The 12,280-nt window shown below is 44.1% G+C and overlaps 1 protein-coding gene across 1 annotated transcript in view; it reads left to right on the top strand.

Moving 5' to 3' along the window:
• The window catches only part of LOC138796652 (uncharacterized), a 31,831-nt gene extending 19,990 nt beyond the window's left edge, over window positions 1-11,841 (top strand). The window contains exons 2-5 of the mRNA XM_069976276.1: window positions 537-700; window positions 2,820-3,663; window positions 6,747-6,927; window positions 11,369-11,841. Coding sequence (XP_069832377.1) covers window positions 537-700; window positions 2,820-3,663; window positions 6,747-6,927; window positions 11,369-11,572 — 1,393 coding nt within the window. The 3' untranslated portion in view covers window positions 11,573-11,841. The remainder of the gene's footprint in view (window positions 1-536; window positions 701-2,819; window positions 3,664-6,746; window positions 6,928-11,368) is intronic.
• Window positions 11,842-12,280: the final 439 nt, after the last annotated feature.

Genomic DNA, 12,280 nt, shown 5'->3' with positions numbered 1-12,280 from the left:
ATTATGTTTCTTCTGCTAATTTCTTTGAAGTGACACAGAAAGTTTTCGATATGTAGATGACTAAACAAATGTCAGACATGTCTTTCTTTAACCTTTGACTAATTGTACTAAACAATTTAATGCACAAGTAAGAAATGGTGGTAAGAAACAGGATCCTTAGTGTTGCTAACAGAGGAAACAATGATCCAGGTTCTTATATTTTATTTCCATTTTGGACAGGAAAACAGGAAGTGAGGTAACATTCCTCCAATAAGACCTCCCCCAAGGAACCCTGCCCTCCAACAATTCACTATATCCACACCTCCTAACTTGCTAAAGGGAACCTCCCCCCCTCCCCCCCGTGCCGGGTTGTAGGCCCTCCGACCCCCAACTAGAGCCCCGGATACTTACCACATCTCACCAAGTCCCTCTCCTGGAGCCGGTCCCGGGACGGAGATGTTCTTGGTTATCGTAAAGTTATGGTTAGAATATGGTTGTTACTGGATAATGTCCGTGCGCCTCCATGTTTTATCAGTATCCTATTTTACACTCTCCAGATCCACACCATCCAGAATAAGTCTGATCTCAGCATCCCGGCCTGATCCTCAGTACAGGAAACAAATAACTCATTTTCCAGAAGACCAGGCATTTTACCCTATAAAGCATAAGAAAACAATGGCACAATCTAAAGAATCAGCTCCCGTTAAAGTGGGTCACCCTGGTAAGAACTTTCTAACTTTTTCTTATACAGCAAAAAGGCCATGTGATGATTTAAAGTGAATGTACTATCTAACAGGCAACGATGAGATATACATACCAGCCTGTCAGCGCCGCCGTGTAGAATCAACCGGTGTGGAGCTTTTCTTAACCAGTCACTCGGAGGCCAGCCTGTCACATGCAATGCAAAGTCATCTCCCTCCCCTCTGTGATGTGCTCCACCTCCAGTCTGCCTTACAACCCCGCCTCCTGGAGGCGTGCCTTGATCACAAGAGAAGCTGGCATCACAGAAGGGAGGGAGATGACTTTGAATTGCACGCGCCAGTGCTCAACGGCAGCTCATTAGCATATTGGTGTAAAGGTGAGATAATGGCAACCAAGTGACTCATTAAGAAAAGCTCCACACTTTGGTATGTATATCTCACCATTGCCTGTTAGATGGTACATTCACTTTAAGTAGGTTTTGATGTTTCGACCCCAGTGATCAACAAGTGACATAGCTGTCCAGATGTAGTCATGGTGTCAGGACTGTGCCTCGGCGCTCCTCGGTTCGGGCTGTGCAGCCAAGAAGGCGCTGAGTTTGGTGTTTCAGTGCAGTGTCCTGAACCCTGTCTGAACACAGGTGTATCTTAGGTTTGTTCCGTCCCACCCACCTTGCTTTCTATGCTTTTGGAAGCTTCAGGGTTTGCTGCTGTTCAGGTGATCTGTGTTGAGGATCACGGGCCAGTCCAATCAGCCGCTGGAGTCCCCGATCCCCCATAAATAGCTCCAGCAATCCTTGCTGGCTATTGTAGTTGTATTACTCTTGATCTGCTTTGTATAGATTCTCTTTCTGTGTTTTGACCCTCGGTTTTCTCCAATTTGACTGTCCTTGTTTCTTGACTGCCCTGAACCTCGTGCCTGTATCTTGACCTTCCTTTTGCTTATCCCTTTGTAGTTTGCTGACCACCATTGCCGACCTGGACAGTAGACTTTGATTGCATTGTGTTTGTTTGTCTATCTTGTGGCAAGTAGGCAGGGACAGTGGGCGGGTTCAGCTTAGGGCTCATTGTTTTTGTCTTGGCTGCCTATCTTGCTAGCGTTCCAGTGCTAACACATGATTATCTAGAGAGCGTTAATCTGACAGAGCTTTGGGTTGGGTTTGGATATCCTGCTGCACCGGGGAAATAGATAAGGTCAGTCTTCCTAAAGTCAGGTCAATCCTGACTTTAGGAATGTAGCATGATAGCTATGCTGGGGCCAAATAACGAAGCCATACCATATGCATTACCACCACACAATGACAGGATAATACCACTATACTGTTCCAGTATAATTTTGCCCTGGTATTATTGGTCTATGTACAGTATTTTTTATCCAAATACTGTACATAGACCAATAATACCAGGGCAAAATTATACTGGAACAGATTCCTTGTGGTCTGCTACTCTTGTGGGCCACACATCATGCCTCCGTTGTCAATTGCAAAACTGGAAGACAGCCCCTTTAAGGAAATGTTAGATCTTATGTTAGAAGCCAAAAAGATGGTCAGTTCCATTTTAATGGTGACGTTTTAGCCCATAACAACTTCAGCTCTATCAATGAGATGTTGTGACCAGGTAAAAACTAGTCTTCATAAAAACACTAGTAACTCCTGGTCATGAATAGGTTGAAGAAGTTGTCTGAGAAGTAGTAAGGTAAAGTCTTTTGCTCCTCAGCATTGATGGTTGCACACGATGATCGGGACCTAGACCCACTGCTCCATGTCTCGTAAGGGATATTCCCAAGATGTGAAATGAGAGGTCTTAAGCAAAAGGGAGCAAAAAAGCTCCTGTAATGTTCTTCTACTTCCTGGGGACTGGGGTATCTGGGGCCCACCAGAGGAAATGATCCTGGAGGCCCACCAATAAAGAATTAAGAAGAAATAACATGTCAATCAGTGTTTCTTCAGGTTCTAAAGTTGGGGACCCATCGGAGGATTCTTCGGTCCTCTGGCGGGCCTGTCCGACACCGGTAACCCATATACATTTTGGAAACTGTCCATGTAATTCCTCTTTGGAGATTGTGAGTCTTCTAATTCATCCTACTGAAGATCCATCAGTATTATTATACAGCTGTTTACTTGTCATTTCTTTGCTTTCTAGTGACTCTTTTATTGACCATCTCTAAGCAAGATATCGTAAGAATCGGTCTGCCACCAAGACATCCAGAAGACAACTATCATGATAGGGCTCAAGTTCTTGGAAAGCTGAAAAATGTCCAACACGTTTTCTGCAGTCTAGAAGGGGAACTGTTCTGTGTCCGTGATGGAACTCTCTACAAGGGGCCATTGCCATCAAACAAAGATGTCGATTGGTTTTCTATTGCCAAAAAAGTTGGCAAATCTGAGTGGAGCAAATTTAAGATCCTTTTCTTTCATCCAAATGGACAATTGTATGGTGCCACCAAGGACGGAGAGTTATACAAAGGTTTACCGCCAAGCAATGAGAATGTACCTTGGATGTATGAAAAAGCCACCCCAATCGGGTCCTATCGCTGGGATGAGTATGAATTCTTATTCTTCGATCCAGAAGGCAATATGTTCACAGTAAACAAACAAGACCAAATTGTAAAAGTAAAATCACCAACTCGTAAATTCAAGGAGTGGGAGAAGTCGGTCACAGTCATTGCAGACAAGGGCAAGCTGAAGGACAGTTACTTTATGTCGATTTGTCCAGAGGGAAGCCTGTGGTTCGTAAATAAGAAAGGAAAAATTTACAAAACATCCATATTAGATGACGATGAAAACATAACCGACCCCAAGAACATGGGAGAGGGCTACAACGATTACCGCTTCCTCTGTTTCACAAAGGACAAGACAATCAGCAGCATCATAAGCTTCGAGTTTATGCCGGAACGCGGCCAAAAAGGCTGCGAGTGTCTTGAAGTGATCGAAGAGAAAATCTATGATAATAGGAATAGCTCAACTAGATTGAAACACAACTTCACGTGAGTAACAATGCGAATGAATCAGAGTGACGTTAAGTCCTGTCCCAGTTTAAGGGATTGTCCTAAATTAAAACTTACTGTAACCTAGTAAACCTGTAAGGAAGCTCCTCCATGTGGTTCTTCTCTTCTCAGTGTGGTATTGTCCTTCATGGTGAACAACATAAACAAAATGACGATTTAAAACTGCAGGGTTGCTGATTTCTTGTCACATTATATATCAAGAAAAATGTATAAAAATAATCAAAAATTTGTAAAAAAAAATAATTAAAAAATACTGTTTTAAATATTAAAGAAAAAGAGGAATAAAAGGAAAAGCTGTGAGCATGGGTATCGTTGTATTTGGACTGACCTATAGAATAAAGATAACCTGTCAGTATTACCAAAAAGTACATTGCCTAAAACTACTACACCCCCCAAGCATTTTGAAAATGCAATAATATTTTTTTAATTTCACAATACTTTGGGGTTCCATCATACAGTGTATGGTAGATAGCAAGCCCTTACATCGCCCTGTAGATGAAAAATTAGAGGGATAAAGGGAAAAAAAATCTTTCAACCAATGCCACAAAGATCCAAAGATTTGTAATTTACTTCTATTTAAAAAAAAAATTCCAGTCTTCCAACATCATCTGCTGTATGTCCTGCAGGAAGGGGTGTATTCTTTCCAGTCTGGAGAGCAGGGGAGGTTTTCTATGGGGATTTGCTACTTCTCCGAACAGTTCCTGACATGGACAGAGGTGGCAGCAGAGAGCACTGTGTCTGACTGGAAAGAATACACCACTTGCTGTAGGACATACAGCAGCTGATAAGTACCATATTTTTCGCTTTATAAGACGCACTTTTTTTCCTCCCAAAGTGGGAGGAAAAACCAAGTGCGTCCTATAAAGCGAAGACGGCTCCCAAGCAGTGCTGAGCACCGCAAGGAAGCCGTCCCGCCCGCCCCCCTGTATTGCCGCTCACTATGCATATGCATAGTGAGCGGCCCTGAGTGATCCTCTCCGCCCGCCCAGCCCGCCCCTTCTATCGCCGCTCAGCTGAGCCGATCAGAAGCCCGGGAAAGTGCAATGAGCAGCACTTTCCTGGGCTCCTGATCGGCTAAGCGGCGATGGAGGGGGCGGGCTGGGCGGGCGGAGGGGATCGCTGTCCTACTCACCTGTCCGCCAGCACCAGCAGCTCCTCTCCCGACACTCGGGTCTCCCGTCATCCTCCGGCACAGGCAGTGGGGTACAGAGACGCTGCCTGTGTCCCGGAAGTGTTCTGCAGCGGCTGCAGGACACTTCTGGCACAGGCAGTCTCTCTGTACCCCACTGCCTGTGCCGGAGGATGACGGGAGACCCGAGTGTCGGGAGAGGAGCTGCTGGTGTCGGCGGACAGGTGAGTAACCTGTTTGTTGTTTTTCTGGTCGCAGGGGGCATTGGCTACTGTATGGCAACATTGGCTACTATGGGGGCACTGTATGGGGGCATTGGCTACTATGGGGGCACTGTATGGGGACATTGGCTACTGTATGGGGGCATTTGCTACTATGGGGGGCACTGGCTACAATGGGGGCACTGTATGGGGGCATTGGCTACTATGGGGGCACTGTATGGGGGCATTGGCTATTATGGGGGCACTGTATGGGGGCATTGGCTACTGTATGGGGGCATTGGCTACTATGGGGGGCACTGGCTACAATGGGGGCACTGTATGGGGGCATTGGCTACTATGTGGGGCATTGGCTACTATATAGAGGCATTGGCTACTATATGAGAGCATTGGCTACTATGGGGGGCACTATATGGGGGCATTGGCTACTATGTGGGCACTATATGGGGGCATTGGCTACTATGTGGGCACTATATGGGGGCATTGGCTACTATGTGGGGCACTATATGGGGGCATTGGCTACTATGTGAGGCACTATATGGGGGGATTGGCACCAATCACACTGCTGCTATCTCCAAACTGTGACAATGAGCAAAATATTTTTTTTTCTATTTTTCCCCCCTAAAATCAGGGGTGCGTCTTATCAAAAGGCGCATCCTATAAAGCGAAAAATACGGTACTTATCACAAATCTCTGGCACTTTCTGGCACCAGTTGATTCTGGCCCCATTGAAATCAATGACGACCCAAAAAATTACAGTTTGGCCCCCAGAGGGTCAAGTTTACACCCTGGGAGGGGGGGGGGCAAGACATCTCTGTTGAGATGGGAAGGGGGTTAAACTTACCCAATGTTGTGTCTTCTATCCTCTTCATTCTGAAATCAATCAGCCAGTCAATGGCTGAGGTGGGACACCGCTGCCGCCGCTGATTGGCTGAGCAGGGATTCCTGCAATTTCCACTCAGCCACTGATTGGTTATAGCACATGAAGGAGCTGAAATAGAAGACACTGCATGCTGGGAGCGAAAGATGGTGAACATAAAGTCCAGCGATTTATAAACTCCATCAGCCCGTAGGGGCAGGGAGGATATTGATAACAAGTATGAACTTACCTCTCCAGGTTGCTGCAGTGATTGGCTGGACCGGCTTCAGAACCCCCCCGAAGACATTTTCTCCCAAGTAGTGATGACATCATGACTCGGGGGGGAGGCTTGTTCCGACTTATGGAATGGTCACTCAGCCAATCAGTGAGCGGCCAGTCCATTAGGCGTGTCAGTGCTGGAGATCCCGAAGCCAAGCGGGGGTCCCGAGGCCAGTCCCACCGCTCACCGCAGGCACGAGGAAAGCTTAGTTTGTACTTTTAATAAAATTTCCCTCCTGCCGGCTGCCGGATTTTATAAATCGCCGGACTTCTCCTTTAAGGGTTAAGGTAATGCATTATGCATTTCCACAGCCTTGAAGCTTTTTGATTGGCTGCTCAATAGCAGGACCAGAACACTGAACCCGAACAAGGTGGTCAGGTCCGGGGACACATCACAGACTCTCATCACTAACTGTAACGAGACCATCGGCCAGCTCAGGGCAGGTTACTGGAGTAGGCTCCATACTCTAACAACCGTCTGTGACCCGGCCCGATCTCCTTACAATCTGACGTTCTGCAGGATTTGACTATTTCACTGGAAATAACGAGAGATATTTTAACTTTTTTTCTGTGGCAGATTTAATAAATCTGTGAAGGTATCCAACTACTTCTCCCATGAACACGGATTTACATTTCAAGCTGGCATGGATCTCACAGTTAAATCTGGGATGCCATCTGTCTTTGCCGCTGAGGCCAATGTGAAAGTGAACATGACCAAAACCTATCAGTGGAATTTCAGAGGAAAGAATGAAACCGAGGTAAATGGATGTTGTCTGCGAGGGTACAAAGAGTATAGCGACACCTCCTTCCATCCCCACCTAAGGGTGAGAGTGGGTCATGGTGGACAAAGAGCAAGGGAAAGAATGATCCCATTATGTGCATAGGTTTATATATATATACACAGTGGTGCCTTGGATTACGAGCATAATTCATATCGGGACCGTGCTTGTAATCCAAATCCACTCTTAAACCAAAGCAAATTTTCCCATAAGGAATCATTGATATGCAGACAATTGGTTCCACACCCCAAAAATAATGATTTTTTTTATACTGAATAACATGTAAAACAGATGAAACAAAGATTTATAAACAGCTGAATATGTGATATTATAAATTACTGTACAGTATAGCAGTCAGCATGTGGAGTATAATGTTTAGAAACTGTATAACCCTGATAACACAGCAGCTGGATATGTGATATATAATTTACTGTACAGTATAGCAGCATGTGGTGTATAATGTATAGTAACTGTATAACCCTGATAACACAGCAGCAGCTGTATATGTGATATATAAGTTACTGTACAGTATAGCAGCATGTGGTGTATAATGTATAGTAACTGTATAACCCTGATAACACAGCAGCTGGATATGTGATATATAAGTTACTGTACAGTATAGCAATCAGCATGTGGTGTATAATGTATAGTAACTGTATAACCCTGATAACACAGCAGCTGGATATGTGATATATAAGTTACTGTACAGTATAGCAGCATGTGGTATATAATGTATAGTAACTGTATAACCCTGATAGCACAGCAGCTGGATATGTGATATATAAGTTACTGTACAGTATAGCAGCATGTGATGTATAATGTATAGTAACGGTATAACCCTGATAACACTGCAGCAGCTGGATATGTGATATATAAATTACTGTACAGTATAGCAGCATGTGGTGTATAATGTATAGTAACTGTATAACCCTGATAACACTGCAGCAGCTGGATATGTGATATATGTTACTGTACAGTATAGCAGCATGTGGTGTATAATGTATAGTAACTGTATAACCCTGATAACACAGCAGCTGGATATGTGATATATAAGTTACTGTACAGTATAGCAATCAGCATGTGGTGTATAATGTATAGTAACTGTATAACCCTGGTAACACAGCAGCTGGATATGTGATATATAAGTTACTGTACAGTATAGCAATCAGCATGTGGTATATAATGTATAGTAACTGTATAACCCTGATAACACAGCAGCAGCTGGATATGTGATATATAAGTTACTGTACAGTATAGCAGCATGTGGTGTATAATGTATAGTAACTGTATAACCCTGATAACACAGCAGCAGCTGAATATGTGATATATAAGTTAGTAGAAAATAAGAAGGCAGGCACTACGACTCCCAAGTGCTCCAACACTAACAGCATCGGCGTCCCATGTGCAACAACCCCACTCATGTGGTGCACGTTGTTGAGGTCAACAGTCCAGTGTACACTCTTAGCAATAGTAGAGATACAACGGCACTCACCCAGTTAGAGCGGAAAGGATTATTTATTGCACCTGCTTTTTGTATCTTTCCCCTGCAATAAAGTATCCTTAACCGGGTGAGTGCCGTTGTATCTCTACTATTGCTAAGAGTGATATATAAGTTACTGTACAGTATAGCAGCATGTGGTATATAATGTATAGTAACTGTATAACCCTGATAACACAGCAGCAGTTTGTAGATACAGGATGGAGCTGCAGATCCCCATAATGCAGTAGTGTAATACAACAGGCTAGAATAGAGAAGCAGGGCTGCTGTCAGAGGTCTGTGGGGTCACATGACAGCAATGGGGAAGGCGCGTGTGTTCAGCATGGACCAATCAGGAAGTAAGAATCACAGAACCGTGTAGGAGAACAGTAACAGAAATTTTATACACAGCAGTGTGAATGGCTGAGTGTGAGTGCAGGCACATTATAGCAGCAGTGTTTATAGCTGAGTGTGAGTGCAGGCACATTATAGCAGCAGTGTGAATGGCTGAGTGTGAGTGCAGGCACATTATAGCAGCAGTGTTTATAGCTGAGTGTGAGTGCAGGCACATTATAGCAGCAGTGTGAATGGCTGAGTGTGAGTGCAGGCACATTATAGCAGCAGTGTGTATAGCTGAGTCTAAGTACAGGCACAATATAGCAGGAATGGAGAGGATAAGAACACAAGGGCGGACAGACACTGCAGGGAGCATGAAAGAATGAGAAGGACATATGTGGGCACAGTATAGCAGCACTCTCTGTTCGGGAAAGCAAAACTTGTTACATGAATATTGTATCAGAACTAAAAGGAGAATTCTCTGCTGGGGTGATTTTTTGCCAGAATGTAGGTGACGGGGAGGATGAAAAAAATAACATGGACTTATCTCCAAAACTCCAGCACTGATGTTGGTATCCCACAGCTCTGGTCTCCTGGTCCCTGGCTGCTTCATGGCAAAAGAGGAGACCTGGGATGTGATGTGCCAGGCCTGCTCAGCCTGTTTGCAGTCAAGGTGGGACCCCGCTACTGCGGCTGGCTGCCTGAGCAGGTCTGGAACATCACATACCAGGTTCTCTCCTTTACCAGGAAGCGGACGGGGACCAGGGGACCGGATCTGCGGGAAATTGGCATCAGTGCTGGAGGGGGGGAAGTAAGTCCATGTTTTTCTTTCATCCTTCCCAGCACTCTGCCAAAAATCATACCAGCCCGGAATTTTCCTTTAAGTGCAATAAATAATGATGGTGCCAGAACCAAACTCAGTATATACATACAGCACCAAGAGCACACTCTGTATGGAAATATGGTTTCTAAACCAACCACAAGAACTTAATTTGGAAGTAGAACCAAGTTCAAATAATCAGGTACCAGAACTAATCTCAATCTGTCTCTTTATCTCCTTCTCTCTCTCTCTCTCTCTCTCTCTCATAAATATATCTTTGTTGAGAGAGAGAGAGAGCGAGAGGGAGGGAGATAAAGAGAGAGATTGAGATTAGTTCTGGTACCTGATTAATTTAACTTGGTTAAAGGTCTTGTGGTTTTTTACCTTTATCCTTGGTGTGGCTTCTGTGCTTTTAGGAGTTTAAACCATATGCTAATTAGGCACGTGATGCACTAGAGGCACTTTAAAGGAGAAGTCAGGGGGCGGGGGGGGGGGGGACAAAAAATTATTATGTGCAGGGGGTGGGGAAAATTATAAAAGATACTATGCTCACCTGTCCCCATGCCTGCGCTGTGCCCACATCACTGGGCTACCCTGCCGGGTGTCCTCTTCTCTCGGGTTAAGGGGACGTCACGTTAAGGTTGAACGTCACAAGTGCCTGAGATTTAACCCGCTTAGCCAATCAGTGACTGCAGTGATGTCCCTCCCCAGTCACTGACTGGGAGAGCAGACCATCCGTCAACCGGGTGGTGACACAGCCAGAGGGGAGCTAAGAAGGGGAGGCCCGAAGAAGGACGCGGTGCTGCGCGGTCACCGGGACATATGACACAATTAATGGTAATCTAGAACTTTTACAATTGAGCTATCATTTGCTATTTTTTATTTGTGGTTTAGGAATAACTTATATTTTAAGTTTACTGCAGAGATTTTTATTATGTTGAATGTTCAACTTAAAATTCACATAAATGGAGACTCCCCACTGAGCTTATTATATGTTTTATATATTAAATTTAAACCACAGATATTCAAAAGATGTTTTTACAAACAATATATTTTAAATATACAAAGTAGCAGAGTGGAGGGTTTTCTTGCAGGGGAAAGCAAGTGATCCTGCAGTGATTTATGCTGATATAAGTTTTTTTACACTCAATAATTGCGGCCGCTGGGATGATTTCAAAGGTTCTGCTAATATAGAGATCCACCACCCCATTCCTGAGATACGGAATTTTTTTTGTGTATGCAAATTATCGGGTCTGGTGCACTGAAAGCGATCCCAGTTCCCCCAGTGCACCGATCTCTCCTCCCATTGCTGCTAAAGAATAATGAGGCACAACAGCCATGGGAGAGGATATTGATACACTGGAGGTGTACCAGACCTGATAATTTGCATATACAAGAAAACTGACATATGTTGGGGGGGCAGATCTCTGAATAAGAGACTATTACATTGAAGTTATGAGACCAGCCTGACCCTTCTCTAAAGCCCTTCCGGTTCATCAATTGTATATACAAAAATTGGTGTTTTACTATTATTGTGTTATTATGACCTGATGAAGATGGCTTTTTTGGACTTCGAAACACGTTGGCTGTCCCAATAAATAATTATTCTATTCCATTCTGTTTGCCCCAGTATGCCTGTCTTAATATAATAACCAGCAGGAAACGTACAAGGGTGTGAGGGCTGTATACAAACCACCATTTTTTTCTGGAAAGTTTGCAGAACAATGACTGATGAGATCTTATTGAATGAAGAACTTACCATTCCTTATCATTGTCTCCTCATACAGACGAAGTTTTCATCAAGCTCAAGTGTGGACGTCCCTCCCGGTAAAGCCATACGAGTGGTGGCAACAGTGAAGAAATCAGAACTGTCTGTGCCGTACCGGGCTAAAGTCAAGACCCTGTTTGGCTTTGAGACAGAAATTGAAGGCACGTGGCACGGAACTGCGATGTATGATGTAATGGTTAAACAAGAGGATGATGACAAATAACAAATCCAATGATTCTGCTCCAATGTGCACACTTACTAGCATCAGACAAAAGTCAGACAATACACGTTAAGAATTTAGAGACAGTGTGTATAAATTGGGGTTGTATTTGGGTGAATCTAGTTATAGCTTTATTCGAGGCATCCAGTATATGGGGGGATCTTAGTCTATATAACATTCCAGGGTATGTATTCTCACAGTGTTATGTTTCTATAAAGTCTTTTTATTCCCTGTAACACATTGACCTAATAATGATGTACAATAAATGAGCTTTCACCAAACCAAAAGTATCTAGTAAAGTCTTTGCATTCGACTCTTGTGCTCTTCAGTATCTGTATCTAGAAAAAAACTGAAAAAAATAACTGTCAGGTAGGGAAAACATGTGGACAAGGGCAGCCCTAGACTGGCACCCGCCCAGCTGTCCTTATCTACTTGCCTCAAACAGTACTAGGAATTACTGCAGACAACTGGTCAACAAACCTTACACTAAATAAAGTGCAACACAGAACAAGACAAGACAAACAAACACAATAAGGAATGGTCAGGAAACAAGGTCAGCAACAGACGGGCAGCAAAGGTACAAAATTGGAATCCAGGAAGCAAGGTCAGGGTACAAAATCCAAAAGGTCAAAATAACAGCAGAAAACAATCAGGAGAACGCTTGATCCAGGCACAAGGCTCTATCACAGGCACTGGACTGAGACCAGGGGC

The sequence above is a fragment of the Dendropsophus ebraccatus genome, chromosome 7 (genome assembly GCF_027789765.1).
Source record: "Dendropsophus ebraccatus isolate aDenEbr1 chromosome 7, aDenEbr1.pat, whole genome shotgun sequence".
In the NCBI taxonomy this organism is placed as follows: domain Eukaryota; kingdom Metazoa; phylum Chordata; class Amphibia; order Anura; family Hylidae; genus Dendropsophus; species Dendropsophus ebraccatus.
Note: the sequence above shows the minus strand (reverse complement) of the source record. Positions and strands in the feature narration are given on the sequence as shown.